Source organism: Solanum tuberosum, unplaced genomic scaffold (assembly GCF_000226075.1).
Source record: "Solanum tuberosum cultivar DM 1-3 516 R44 unplaced genomic scaffold, SolTub_3.0 scf00010, whole genome shotgun sequence".
NCBI lineage: Eukaryota > Viridiplantae > Streptophyta > Magnoliopsida > Solanales > Solanaceae > Solanum > Solanum tuberosum.
Window position 1 is genome coordinate 3,914,144 of NW_006238936.1, and position 13,231 is coordinate 3,927,374.

Sequence of the window (13,231 nt, forward strand, 5' to 3'; positions counted from 1 at the left end):
AAAATAATAACTATATATAATTAAAATAATAATACTATTCACCCTCAAAAAAAATACATACACAAAAATAATAACTATATATAATTAAAATAATAATACTATTCACCCTCAAAAAAAATACATACACAAAAATAATAACTATATATAATTAAAATAATAATACTATTCACCCTCAAAAAAAATACATACACAAAAATAATAACTATATATAATTAAAATAATAATACTATTCACCCTCAAAAAAAATACATACACAAAAATAATAACTATATATAATTAAAATAATAATTATCCAAGCATGTTGAGTTTTCCATCATTTCTTATCCAATCTCTGAGAATGGAATGAGCTGTTAGACCCACATTCAACTCCTGCATAGTTGTCAAACCAGATTCAGAATTTCCTCAAACTAGAATTTGTTGAATACTAACAGCTATGGTAATATAAAGATACCCACCCTAGCCAATTCCTCTACGGAAACATGCCGATTTCCCTCTTGCTCAAAATGCTGGAATGCCACGGCTGCAATCTGCTCCCATTCCTCGAGAGCCTCCAATTGATATGTGCTGATTGCAGCAGCACAAAACTCTTCAAAGTCCAACTTCTTATATGACAATGCTGTCATCTGAAAGGTGAAAGGACAATAAGCTTCAATGTTAAGTGTGTATTTGAACAATTCAAAAGAAATATCCATGTACGGACACAGACACAAGACAGACAATACATCTATGGAAGCTAGCCTTTCAGTAGTAAAATGGCTGGATCACATGCTACATTATTCGGAGATGAAAGCAGGCTACATTTTTTCTAACCACTGGAGCTTAATCTCACATTTACAGTAGAAAATAGTTTAAACTTGACTTTTGACAGATTCTAAAGATAAGATGCATCTTACCGCATTCAGAATATCATGCACCCTTGACTCCCTCATAGCTTCAGTAGCATTTCCTAAAAGAGCCTGCAGTTTCACAACACTTAGTAACTTCTGATTTCACAATTGACAGAGATAGCTAAAGAGAAATCGACATCTCTTCTATCATATTTGAACAGTTCAGTCTTAAATGTCTTATTCTATTTATTCGGAAAAAGATGAATAGAGAAGTTGTCAAGATACTAACCAATCTGAAGTTCTCAATCGAGACACGACCATCTTTACTAGGTTCCAGAAGCATAAATTGAGCTCTTAGGTAAACCAGTTCATCTTCCGTTAAAGCTTTAGAAAGAGCCTGAACGCATAAAGTCACAACAGTATTTCAAAACCTAGCATATTGTTACACTGACTATGCATTCTAACCATACTTTTGTCAAATTAAAATTTGCACATCAGAAGAGCAATCCATCCATGAAGAAACAGCACCACAAGAAAGAAATTCATCAAATAAAAGACACTACCATATCATAAACCACTAAGAAGATTACTATTATAACAGGGTAAACCATGAGACTGATTAAAGGTGAGAAGAAAATGAAATTTTCATGCAACATCTATAAGCAATAATCAAATAAATGCCAAATAAACACTCTCTAGGGCAAAGAACCAAGAGAACCATCTATTTTTTTTGAACAGGTAGCATCTAAAGAGAACCGTCTATTAATCGACCACTAACCAGATTGCTAGAATGGAGTCTTCATTTTCTATCAAGTGTTAACGAGAAAAGCTCTAAAGCAAATCAATGGAAGAACTCAAAGGTAATAATATGGTGACACGAAGACCCTCCACATATTATCTGGGTGAGGCTTAAAATGCAAGTGTATACAAGGACAAGGAGGAAAGTTGGACACTAGCAGAAATTTTTTGAAGTGAATGGCCAGATAAGCATTCCAACTGTAGACTTGCAGGTGGAAAGTTATCTAGCATGAATGAGAGCCAAAAGTTGAATATGTAGTAATAAAAAGAAGAAGAGAGCCAAAAGTTGAATTTGTGGTAATAAAAAGATACTAACTTGGATACCCACCATGCCAACTGCATTATCATATTTGTCAGTACCTGATTTGGTTTTACAAATACTCTATTTTTCTTATGAAATTTCTACTTTTTTGTTTTCCATCAGCCATCCGTTTGCTCTTCTGGGCTACCAAAATCTTCAGTAATCACAGGAATTTAGTCTTCCAAAACCCAACTCCCCCAGAAACAAAAACCTTCTATATAGGATCAAAAATTATTCCAGCTGTAATTCCAGATGAATGCCACTATTTTCTTAATTCGAGAATACAGTTGAACTACAAGATGTGTTTTGAACGTTGTAGTTGTCATGCTATAACTGTCAAACAAGGACAAGGAAAAACAGAGAAAAAGAAAACATCATACCTTTAGTGCTGCACGTTTGAGAGGTGTAGCATGCAGATATGACTTCACCAACTTATAGACAAATATATCCAGAGGAATAGGATGGCTTTCACTGCGCAGCCATGGATGCGCTGTAATTGGAAAAATCTGTATTAGTTTATACTTCTGCAAGAAACTGTGTGTATGGACATAACGAACACCCAAGAAAATTTAATAGAATATGGTTTAGCCAAAAATAACAAAATAAGCAATAATAACACCACTCCCACCGACAACCCCCACCATACTTTCAGTTCAGAAAAGCTTAAAGCATTCATTAAGTACACCTTAATGAAAGTTTTTTCACCATATTTATTGACCATCCTATGGAATTGAAATTAAAAGGTACACCATCCATCACATCGTACAGTGCTCTAACCAATTCGATTCGGTCAAACTGACCTACCACCAGGTGGGAACTCTCATGTGGAAAACTAACAAGCTGAGAAGTGATAATCAATGGTCAACCAATGAATTAGTGAAGGAGTGATAAACTTACTCAAAGCTTGAGCAGCAGTCATCCTCTTACGATAGTCCTTATTTAAAAGCCTCTTTACGAAGTCCTTGGCCTCAGGAGACACAGAAGGCCAAGGCAAGTCTTCAAAGTTGGGGTCAGATCTCAATACTGAGCGAAAAATCCCAGATTCAGTCCTTGCCCAGAATGGTCTGCTTCCACATAACAAAATGTAGGTAATCACCCCAATACTCCAGATGTCTGCTTCCAAACTGTAAGATCTGTGGAGAACTTCTGGTGCCACATAGTATGCGCTTCCCACAATATCGTTAAGTCTCTCATCTGCAAAACCCCAAATGTAGTTCGAATAATATTAGACTTGTGGGTTGATCAAAGCATGGGTCCTTTGAAAACAATACACACCAAGAGAACTTCTCAATTAACCACATATTAACCACAAGGAGTTAAAAGAGTTTGTAGGTAACCAATCTGTAGTTGTGGCAACAAAGTTTCTTAAATCACTAATACCATTGCCCATGACTTTTTGTTATAAGAAATAGACCATTGCCGATGTCGTGTTTCTTTCTCTCTCTGTTTTAGGGGGTGGAGGATTAAGCACCAGTAGCCAAGTTGTTTTCTTTAGTTGTTTCACACTTTTACTCCAGTATGACACCATGATAGCAGAGCAAGGATTGTTTCTTCATAGCTCATCATTTATGCTGTATTATACCAAATTCATTTCGGAACAAAACAAGCAGACAAATACTAGCAATTCATTTCTGAACAAATCATGAAGCCTATGAAACATTCAACTATAAACCTTTACGGTAGTTTACTCCAATTATATAGAGAACAAACTACTAGCTCGACACCGATAACTTACTGTGAAAAAGAATTAAGAACTACTACTACAGCCATGGCTCAATACTAAACTAATTGCCGTTAGCTGTTTGAATTGCCTAAATATATCTGCTCCATTTTACAAGTTCCCTAAAACTGTGAATTCTCTTATTCTCAACTACCCTTACGCTATCACACAATCTCTTATGAAACTAGAAAAAACTTTATCAAACCCAGATCTAATGTGACTATCACTTACAACTAAACCTTAATTCAAACTTGTTGGCATCGCCTATGCAAATACTTTGTTTTCACTTTGTTCTGCTGTTCACCAAGTCCACATGAACTCCAACAGATTGTTGGTCTGTTGCAGCAAAGTCTACCTCGTCTCACTGTAACAACTTCAATCTTCCTGGTGTCACACCTTCCTATTCACATCAAGTGAGAAGGAAGAACTGGTTTAAAAAGGAATTCTGTTCGCAGGAACAGTTTGGATGGCTCTAAAGAAGCTTTATACAATGCCCAAAAGCAGGCAAAAAAGTCACTACGTGAGAAAAAGACAATCATATTGTGGAGAAGATCTAGTAGTCCTCTAGGTTAAGTGCTTACTGACTTGAGATATTTCATACATAATTAACTAGGTAAACTAGTAGAAATCACCGTACACACAGAGCATCAGAAGCCTAATTGATACACATGGCCCAGAGGCAATGATGTGTCCTCTCATTCTTCCAAGCGTGTTAAAATTTCAATCACAAGTCACATGCAACAATAACCCCCCCATTGCAAAATATGACATCAATAACTTGGAACAGAATTCTTGTATAGTAGCTTATACAGATTTTAAGAAAGCGTGTTAAAAAAGTTACCTGGTCTTATAAAGTCAGAAAGACCAAAATCAATGAGCTTCATATCAGCATCTTCATCTCGGGAGGTGAAAAGGAAATTCTGTGATGCAGGCAAATGAAAAGGCATTGTTAACTACAATACCACAAGGAAATAGAAAGAAATTACAGTTTTCATAGAGAGCAAAATAACTACAAACCTCAGGCTTCAGGTCACGGTGGACAACACCTTGGAGATGACAAAATGCAACTACGTTTAGAATTTGAACAATAATAAGTTTGGCATCATCCTCTGAATATTTACCACCTCTGCATAGAAACATAGAACATTGAAATACAAACTACAAGCACTCAAAGAAGGTTATTTAGTTTATGAAGATTATTCCATTTACCTTGACAATATTCTGTCAAGTAATTCTCCTCCTTCACACAATCTGCATATTCAAAAGTTAAAAAGAACATAAGGGACAAAGCTATACTAGTGGGAGCAGAATATTATCTGCTCATTTACTCAATCAAAATTCTGGCAGATCTTGAAATAATTTGAGGTTTGGCATTGGTACAAAAATCTGCTTATGAGAAGTAAAACGAAATATATAAAAACTGCCAAAATCAAATGGGAATTGAAGCACATACTCCATTGCTATGTACACATTATTAGCATCCTCACAAGCATCGTGAAATTTCACGAGATGTTTGTGGCCTGATAGAGCCCTCAAAATCTTCACTTCCCGTCGAACATCTTCGATGGAGACCGCAGTTGTCATCTGGACATAAAATTTGAACATCATTCGGTAAGTCAACAATCACTGGGTAACAAGCAGCGTTATGCAAGACTGGGTATCAAATAGTAGCAATGTAATCAAATTATTCAACAAAAAAATTTGTCCATTCCAAAATGCTGGATTAAAGAATCAGACCAAATAGACTTAGCTCAGAAAACAAAACGAAGACACGGATGTTAAGCAATTCAAAACAATAACAATGAATGCTCCACTTCGAACTTCACAATAAAGTCTTTCCCACTTGTCATTGTAGCACATATCAACACAAAAAGAGAACAAGACCAGTTGGGTTAAGACGGTAAATAAAAACAACTCAATAAATATTTGAAAATGTGGGAAGTAGATCTAGGTATAAAAGACAGCAAAAAAGTAAGAAATGTATGCATAATCTCAAATGAATTAAACATGACAAATTGTTTAGATAAGCATTCGTTTTCATCGTCCACAGATGTATGAATTACAGTAATCCAGGAAATACAATTTGTGATCTTTGTGATTTCACCCGGTGAATATAAGTTACCTATGAGGCTGAGCTTACGCAATTTGACTCTGTCTTATGGATTTCAAAAATTTCTATGGATTTCACAAGAAGTTTCACCTACAAGAATTAAGACAAACAGGAAAAGAATTGGGAGAATAATTAAAGACACCTGTATTGCACCTGAGATGCTTTAGGTATGCCTTTTCCAATGCATAGGTTTACATTTCCCAATGTAAGACACTTACACTCTTCTATGTTTCATGTACATCTAATCTTATTACGAACAACCTACCAAACTCTCCCCATGTTACAGGAGAACCAGGAACAAAAGCCTTGTTTAAGAGAACTCTAGATTGACTAAATTAAGCACTTCCATTCAATTTGCATTAAATTTGGCCCAACAGATCTTTACCAGAGAATCAATGAAAATTCTGTAGTGCTTAAAAACTCTTCCAGATAAGGAATACTCGGTGGTGCCAAGTAAATAAAATTGCCTTCCCTTCTTTCAGAAACCTCTTCCAAATAAGGAAGATACTACAATTACTAGAAATTCCAACCAATTTAGGAATGAGGAGACTAAACCCAATCTTTGTACTTTCCTATATATTTTAGAATCATTTTCACCTTCATGATGAGAGTAGTCATGCATCTAGACATTCACATGTACTACTAAAACACATGCTTAGGAACCACTACTACACACATTAACAATCAGTAGCGGACCCTGGATTGTCATTAAGGGGTATCAATGGTTGTAGTAAAAACAAATATAATTATGAGGCTAGTAGGACTAAAACACACAACCTCATGAAATTTTCCAACAAAGGGGTGTCACTTGACACTAAAGGTGGGTCCGCCCCCGTTAACAATGTTGCACGCAACCTTAATGTAAAAATGGTTGTAACTAGAAGAGTCCTAATATTTGCTATCCTCAAAAGCATGGATGCCACTCAATATGCAGCCACTTCCTAGTACTTTGAACAAGAGATCAATTCCAAATTTCAAACAAGCCCTCAGACATTTCAACTAAATCGTTAATGTTAAGTCATAAAAAAGTGAGAATAAGTTGCACACAAATGTATGACCTAGTTGTCAATGAAGCACGTAAAAATTTTGGAGCCTAATGATCATTTAACAATACAGACAAAAACTCTAGGTGACTTCTTCCCATCCGCCTATTAGCAATACAGATAAAAAACGTTAAGTGACTTCTTCCCATCTGCCTAAGTCTTGGTGTAACAAGTGGCCCAATAACTTTTTAACCGATACTTGTGATGTTGGGTGGTTGCTAGTACTTCGTGAAATAATTCAGGTGTGTGCAAGTTGGCCTAGACATCACTATTATAAAGAAAAAGTTGAAAATAAATTAAGTGAAATGTATATTCTTGAAATACAAAATGAAAGACCATTTTTTCCTAGATATATAGCCGGCAAACCCTAAAGCAAAGTATGGACCAAATTCAGTGTTGTCAAAGGCGCGCTTAATCCTTGAAGCGAGGCTCAAAATGTGTTGAGTGCTTCGTCCCACTTACTGTGCGCTATAATGTCATCATCTAAGTTCTAAGGCATACTTTTCCTTGCCTTATGAGCCTCTTTTGAGGAGGCGACACTAAGCAATTGGTATTTCACTTTATCGTATTTTTTTTTCAATTTCTTTGTTAATATATTTGTGATCCATGCTTAAAATTATTAGTTTTGGACTAAAAATATATATGCACTTTGCGCCATTTTTCATTAAAACTCAAACTTTATTTGCGCTTAAAGCTCAGAGGACCTTAGAGCTTTTTTGCGCTTTTTGCTTTTAATAACACCGACACCAATCACTTATAGCATTCTAACTTAATCTCTCTTAAGTTGCTTGGACTCTTCACTTTTGGTGCCGCACCCGTGTCGCCACTACATGGGTGTGAGTGTGGGATCCGTACCCAGTCTGGTCTATTGGTTTTGGTTACTTTGTCTAAATTCGAGGGAGAAATTCTGGACAGATTCAATGACTTCAATAATTAAAACACAAAATTAAGGTGAAATTGAAGAAAATGGAATACACTGTATAATAAATTTCTATTGTCACTCTCTTTCCTTATATCTTCTTCCAGGATTCTCCTCTTGATCAATATTTTGTCCTCAAGTTTTCGACATAATATCTCAAGGTTTTATAACTCTAATTGTAGATATTTGAATCATTTTTAGTTGAATCCTTGTAGACGTGTTCTTGAATCTTAAAATTCTTATCATAAAGGATCCGACCTCTAGATCTGCACCCTTATAGAACACTCGCACCCGAGTCCGTGCAATTTATACTCTCTCTATCATTTATATGACAACATTACTATTTAGGGAGTCAAATAACTTTTTCTTGAAAACTATTTCACATTTTTTTTAGTATTTTAGTTAATACTCTTGATCTATATATTTTAGTTAATATTTATGGTATTCTTTGTGTAGTTTCTAATTATTAAAGTTTTATGAGAAAAAGATAGCAAAGTTGATATAGGAATTGAAACCAAAAATTAGAAAGTTTGACCCTCACTGAACCCTTTCATTCTTTTTTAAATGGATGGAGTATAAAAAAGACAATTTGACATCAAAATCACTAGCATAGCATTCCCTCAATGACTTCAAGATCAGTTGATCCACATAACCCATCGGGGTGGCCCAGATAGTTTGGCTTGGGAATTCCATAATGAAGGTCTCAAGTTTTTGACATAATATCTCAAGGTTTTATAACTTTAATTTTAGTTATTTGAATCATTTTTAGCCGAATCCTCATAGACGTGTTCTCGAATCTTAAAATTTTGATCATAAAGGATCTGACCCCTAGATCTGCACCCTTATCAAACACTCACACCAGAGTCCGAGCAACTTATATTCTCTCTATCCTTTATATGACAACATTACTATTTAGGGAGTCAAATAACTTTTTCTTGACAATTGTTTCACATATTTTTTAAGTATTTTAGTTAATACTTTTGATCTATATATTTTAGTTAATATTTACGGTATTCTTTGTGTAGTTTCTAATTACTAAAGTTTTATGAGAAAAAGATAGCAAAGTTGATATAGGAATTGAAACCAAAAATTAGAAAGTTTGACCCTCACTGAACCCTTTCATTCTTTTTGAAATGGATGGAGTATAAAAAAGACAATTCGACATCAAAATCACTAGTATACAATTCCTACAATGACTTTAAGATCAGTTGATCCATATAACCCATCGGGGTGGCTCAAATACTTTGGCTTGGGAATTCCATAATGAAGGTCTGACGTTAGTAGCCCTACGACAACAAGAGTTGGCTTTTAGGGTTGAACTCGCCGCACGAGGCTTGCCTAGTGTGGTTGAACTCGCCGCACAAGGCTTGCCTAGTGTGGTTTACCTCTCATAACTGATTTCCAAGCTATTGCACAAGAGTCTTCTCGATCTGGACCCTTTCATGCTTTAGTCTTCTCTTCTCTTTGACTTCAACTCTGTTTTTTGTTGTTTTTTGCTGGTGGGGACTCCCTCTGTGACGACTGACTGACCTTCTTACCATGGGCCAGTGTTATGGAAAGACCGTCCCCACCGTCTGCGATGCTGATGGAGCTATCACCGATGTAATCGGTGATTCCGATCATCCGTTGCCGCAGACGCCAGTCAGCAACAACTATTTTCCGTCTGTGAAAAACACTCCGGCTCGATCCTCTGCTAACAGTCCTTGGCCTAGCCCTTACCCTCATGGTGTAGTTGGTCAAAAGCTCCCACAAATTAGAATTTTATTTTAGAGAAGATTTAGTGAAGCTTGTCATATACACTTCTCTTCTTTACAAAACAAAGAAACACACATTCCATGTGTTAGATGATTGATAAAGACTTATGTAATGCAAACCCAAAAGGATGAGAAAACCGACGAGCATATTTCAACTCAAATTAGTTTAGCCTGCACATATATACCCCATAATTGAAAATTCATAAAGGTTACCAAATAAGAAGAGAAGCAACAATTTATGAGCTTCCAAAAGAAAATTGGAAAACAGATTCAGTAATCTTCAGATTCCATTGTATTTATTAGGCACGAAGCTGGTAAGAATGACACTTGAATGTCACAGGCCAAATATGGTCATGAAGTAAAGTTCCTAGTTAAGGAGAAACAAGTCCCCATAATTGAAAATTCATAAAGGTTACCAAATAAGAAGAGAAGCAACAATTTATGAGCTTCCAAAAGAAAATTGGAAAACAGATTCAGTAATCTTCAGATTCCATTGTATTTATTAGGCACGAAGCTGGTAAGAATGACACTTGAATGTCATAGGCCAAATATGGTCATGAAGTAAAGTTCCTAGTTAAGGAGAAACAAGTTGAGTAAACTCCCCCAGAAATGAGAACATGGCTAATAAGATCCCTAGAAGATCGATACAACCCAGGGAGAACCCAAAGCTATATAAACCCAATTCCATAATGGGTGGATTCTATTGCAATGTATGGGACTTGAGTCCCACATCGGTTTAATTGGGTTTATATAGCTCTGGGTTCTCCCACCCTAAAACTAGCTATTGAGGTGGGAGAGCCCAAAGGCTATATAAGCCCCACATCAGTTTGTAGTGTCACAACTTAATAATACTGGCGACTCTCACCCAACATATATTTGAAAGCATTGGACTTGGACAAGTCGAATGCTTTCAAATATATGTTGGGTGAGAGTCGCCAGTATTACTAAGTTGTGACACTACAAACTGTTATCATAGTCAGATTTAATGTTTAATGGTCATGTCCAAGCATACTGCTCCATTGTTTTTATAAAAATGGAGCAGTATGCATAAAAACAATGGAGCGTAATTGACAAGTTCAATGCTTTTTCAATAAAATCAGAACAAAACTTTAACCAATTATTTGGTTTTAAATTGGTTTAATCAACAGACCATACACAGTATCATTCTTAATATTTTAGTTAAAATAAAAATTCTGTAGGCAAAGAATGAGTTCAATAGTGGATTACAGAATTTAGAAGGGTGCGATTCCTCAAATGAATACCATCATTCATTTGAGGAATCGCACCCTTCTCGGTAAGTATTTCCTTCATAACATGTTACCGCATACATCTAGGAGTAGTTAACGAGGACGAGATAGATGTCTGAAACCAGATTAAAACATAGAAGTACATGTGGAAGATAATCTGCTGTTGCAGATTAAAGCAGCTATAATGGAGCGTAATTGACAAGTTCAATGCTTTTTCAAACAGGAAGAAACAAACAAATGGAAAAACTACCTTGGTTTTGGAGATGATTTTGACAGCAACAGGCAAGTCCTTAAGTTCTCCTTTCTTTCCCACAGCATGACAGGTGTGACCAAAATGCCCACGGCCGATCTCTTTCCCCAACTCAAACTTCGCCCCGAAATTCTTGTTGTAACCAAAATTCTTGTCCAACGATTGATCAGGTTCAGGTGTTTCATCCTCAGGAATTGGCCCCTCGGCGGGCGGCTTCGCATGGCCAAATCGCTTGGCAAGGGACGCCTTGATGTGCTTAGCTGGAGACGGCGGAGGAAACGGTCGTTTGAAGAACCTTCTAGGCGTGGACCTAGCAGGTGACGGCGTCACACCAACTACCCCATGAGGGTAAGGGCTAGGCCAGGGACTGTTGGCAGAGGATCGTGCCGGAGTGTTTTTCACAGACGGCAAATTGTTGCTGCTGATTGGCGTCTGCGGCAACGGATGATCGGAATCACCGATTACATCCGTGATAACTCCATCAGCATCACGGACGGTGGGGACGGTCTTTCCATAACACTGACCCATGGTAAGAAGGTCAGTCAGTAGTCACAGAGGGAGTCCCCACCAGCAAAAAAACAACAAAAAGAAGTCAAAGAGAAGAGAAGACTAAAGCAAGGAAGGGTCCAGATCGAGAAGAAGAAACAGAGAGACAGAGCAAAGAGAGAAGGATCTGCGGCGAGAAAACGATAAAAAAAGAGAATGAAAAGGAGAGGAGGGGGCAGTCAGAGGTCAGAGTCAGAAAAAGGGAGAGTGTGTGTTTGAGGTGAGTTTATATACAGACAGAGAGAAGAGAAGAGAAGAAGAGGAAAAGAGAAGTAAATGAGAATTTGAAAATGGTCAATTGGAAGAGATGCGCGTAATCTGGGATTTTATTTGAAAGACAAGCCCAGATGTTGTTCCATTCTTCATCTTCCGCCCCACATTTTAGCTCTTTCTTGCGGCTTTGTCCTTTTCAAATTTCCCCTCTTCCATTTTCCTACTAATTCAACGCTACTTTTTTTATTCTATTTTAGTTTTGTCTGAAATTCATGGATAATAAGGAAGCCAAACTCGGAGTTGATTAGTCCTTTAGTTTAGTGGAGTCTTTCATTTTGCACCCCTAATTTTATTATTATTATTTGCACCTTAATCTTTTTATTTTCTTGCAAAATAATGAAAGTACTCTACTTAATATTCTTTTCATTTTAATTTAGTTATTAATGTGGATTTGACCTAAAGTTTAATAAAATTTTAAAAAAATTTGACTTGAACTAAAAATAGTAAAATGTATTAAATGTCATTTAATCTTCTAGTCACATGTTGCTCTTTTGTGAAGAGTCAAAAGTAGTGGCGGAGCCACGTGCATTTGAGATGTGTCAACCAACACCTTTCGTTGGAAAATTATACCGTATATATACTCTTTGACTTCTTCCTGAATTTATATCGTTATTTGACGCTCCTAAGTGAAAATTTTGGCTTCACTGCTGGTCAAAAGCTCGATCCAATTTGTCAACCTCAATCTATGTCCAATTTGATTCAATCTATTAACCTCAATTTGAGACTAAAGCAAGTGAGGTAGCGGCTTCGGAGCAAGAGTGTCTCATATTTTACTGATGATTACGTGATACATAAATGCTAAATCGGTAATACTGAATTAGATTAATGACCGATTCTTTTGTAACCTTGTAATGGCTAGTATTTCTTACCTATTGAGTTGCAATAACTTTGAATTGTAAGAATCGTGGTGGAATCGATTCAATTAAAGACTAATTTTAGTAGTTCACTCTAGATACTTTTAGTTAGAAGTAGAATGTATTGGTTGTATTGGCATTTTGATGATTGGGAGGGAGAAGAAATGTAGTGTGTGTGTATAGGTAAGAAATGATGTGATAGTTTGGTCGGATTCTCTATCAACCCAATTATCCACCTATTTTGTGGCCTTATCTGTCTCGACAAACCACAAGAAAATTGCCAATTTTTGGATCCACTTGTCTTTTCAATTCTTTGCCTACGTGCATCAATACTTATTCAAATATAAAGTACTCTTCTAACAAGGACAACTACTTTATAAAATACTACTATTGACTAATTATAAATAGTAGAGTATTTTATAGTACTAGTTTCTTCCTTTTTTCCCACGCTTTTATTTATATATAATTATTATTAATTATTTAAAATTTATTAACTCGATTATCGTACTCTAGCTTGAATATTCCTAGAAACTTAATGAAATAATTGAGATTACTATATAGGAATAGTTTAAATTCATTACTGACGTTG

At 36.1% G+C, this 13,231-nt stretch overlaps 1 protein-coding gene across 3 annotated transcripts in view; it reads right to left on the minus strand.

Annotated features, from left to right (window-relative positions):
* The window catches only part of LOC102597139 (CDPK-related kinase 3), a 12,509-nt gene extending 523 nt beyond the window's left edge, over window positions 1-11,986 (minus strand). The window contains exons 1-11 of one of the 3 annotated variants that reach the window (XM_015312503.1): window positions 10,970-11,986; window positions 5,100-5,230; window positions 4,856-4,897; window positions 4,664-4,772; window positions 4,488-4,566; window positions 2,824-3,120; window positions 2,307-2,416; window positions 1,117-1,224; window positions 894-956; window positions 456-623; window positions 301-369 (exon numbers count right to left, since the gene is read on the minus strand). In XM_015312503.1, the coding sequence (XP_015167989.1) occupies window positions 301-369; window positions 456-623; window positions 894-956; window positions 1,117-1,224; window positions 2,307-2,416; window positions 2,824-3,120; window positions 4,488-4,566; window positions 4,664-4,772; window positions 4,856-4,897; window positions 5,100-5,230; window positions 10,970-11,497 (1,704 nt within the window). In that variant the 5' untranslated portion in view covers window positions 11,498-11,986. The remainder of the gene's footprint in view (window positions 1-300; window positions 370-455; window positions 624-893; window positions 957-1,116; window positions 1,225-2,306; window positions 2,417-2,823; window positions 3,121-4,487; window positions 4,567-4,663; window positions 4,773-4,855; window positions 4,898-5,099; window positions 5,231-10,969) is intronic. The other 2 variants (XM_006339697.2, XM_006339698.2) reach the window with 2 other exon arrangements.
* Between the last annotated feature and the right edge of the window lie 1,245 nt (window positions 11,987-13,231).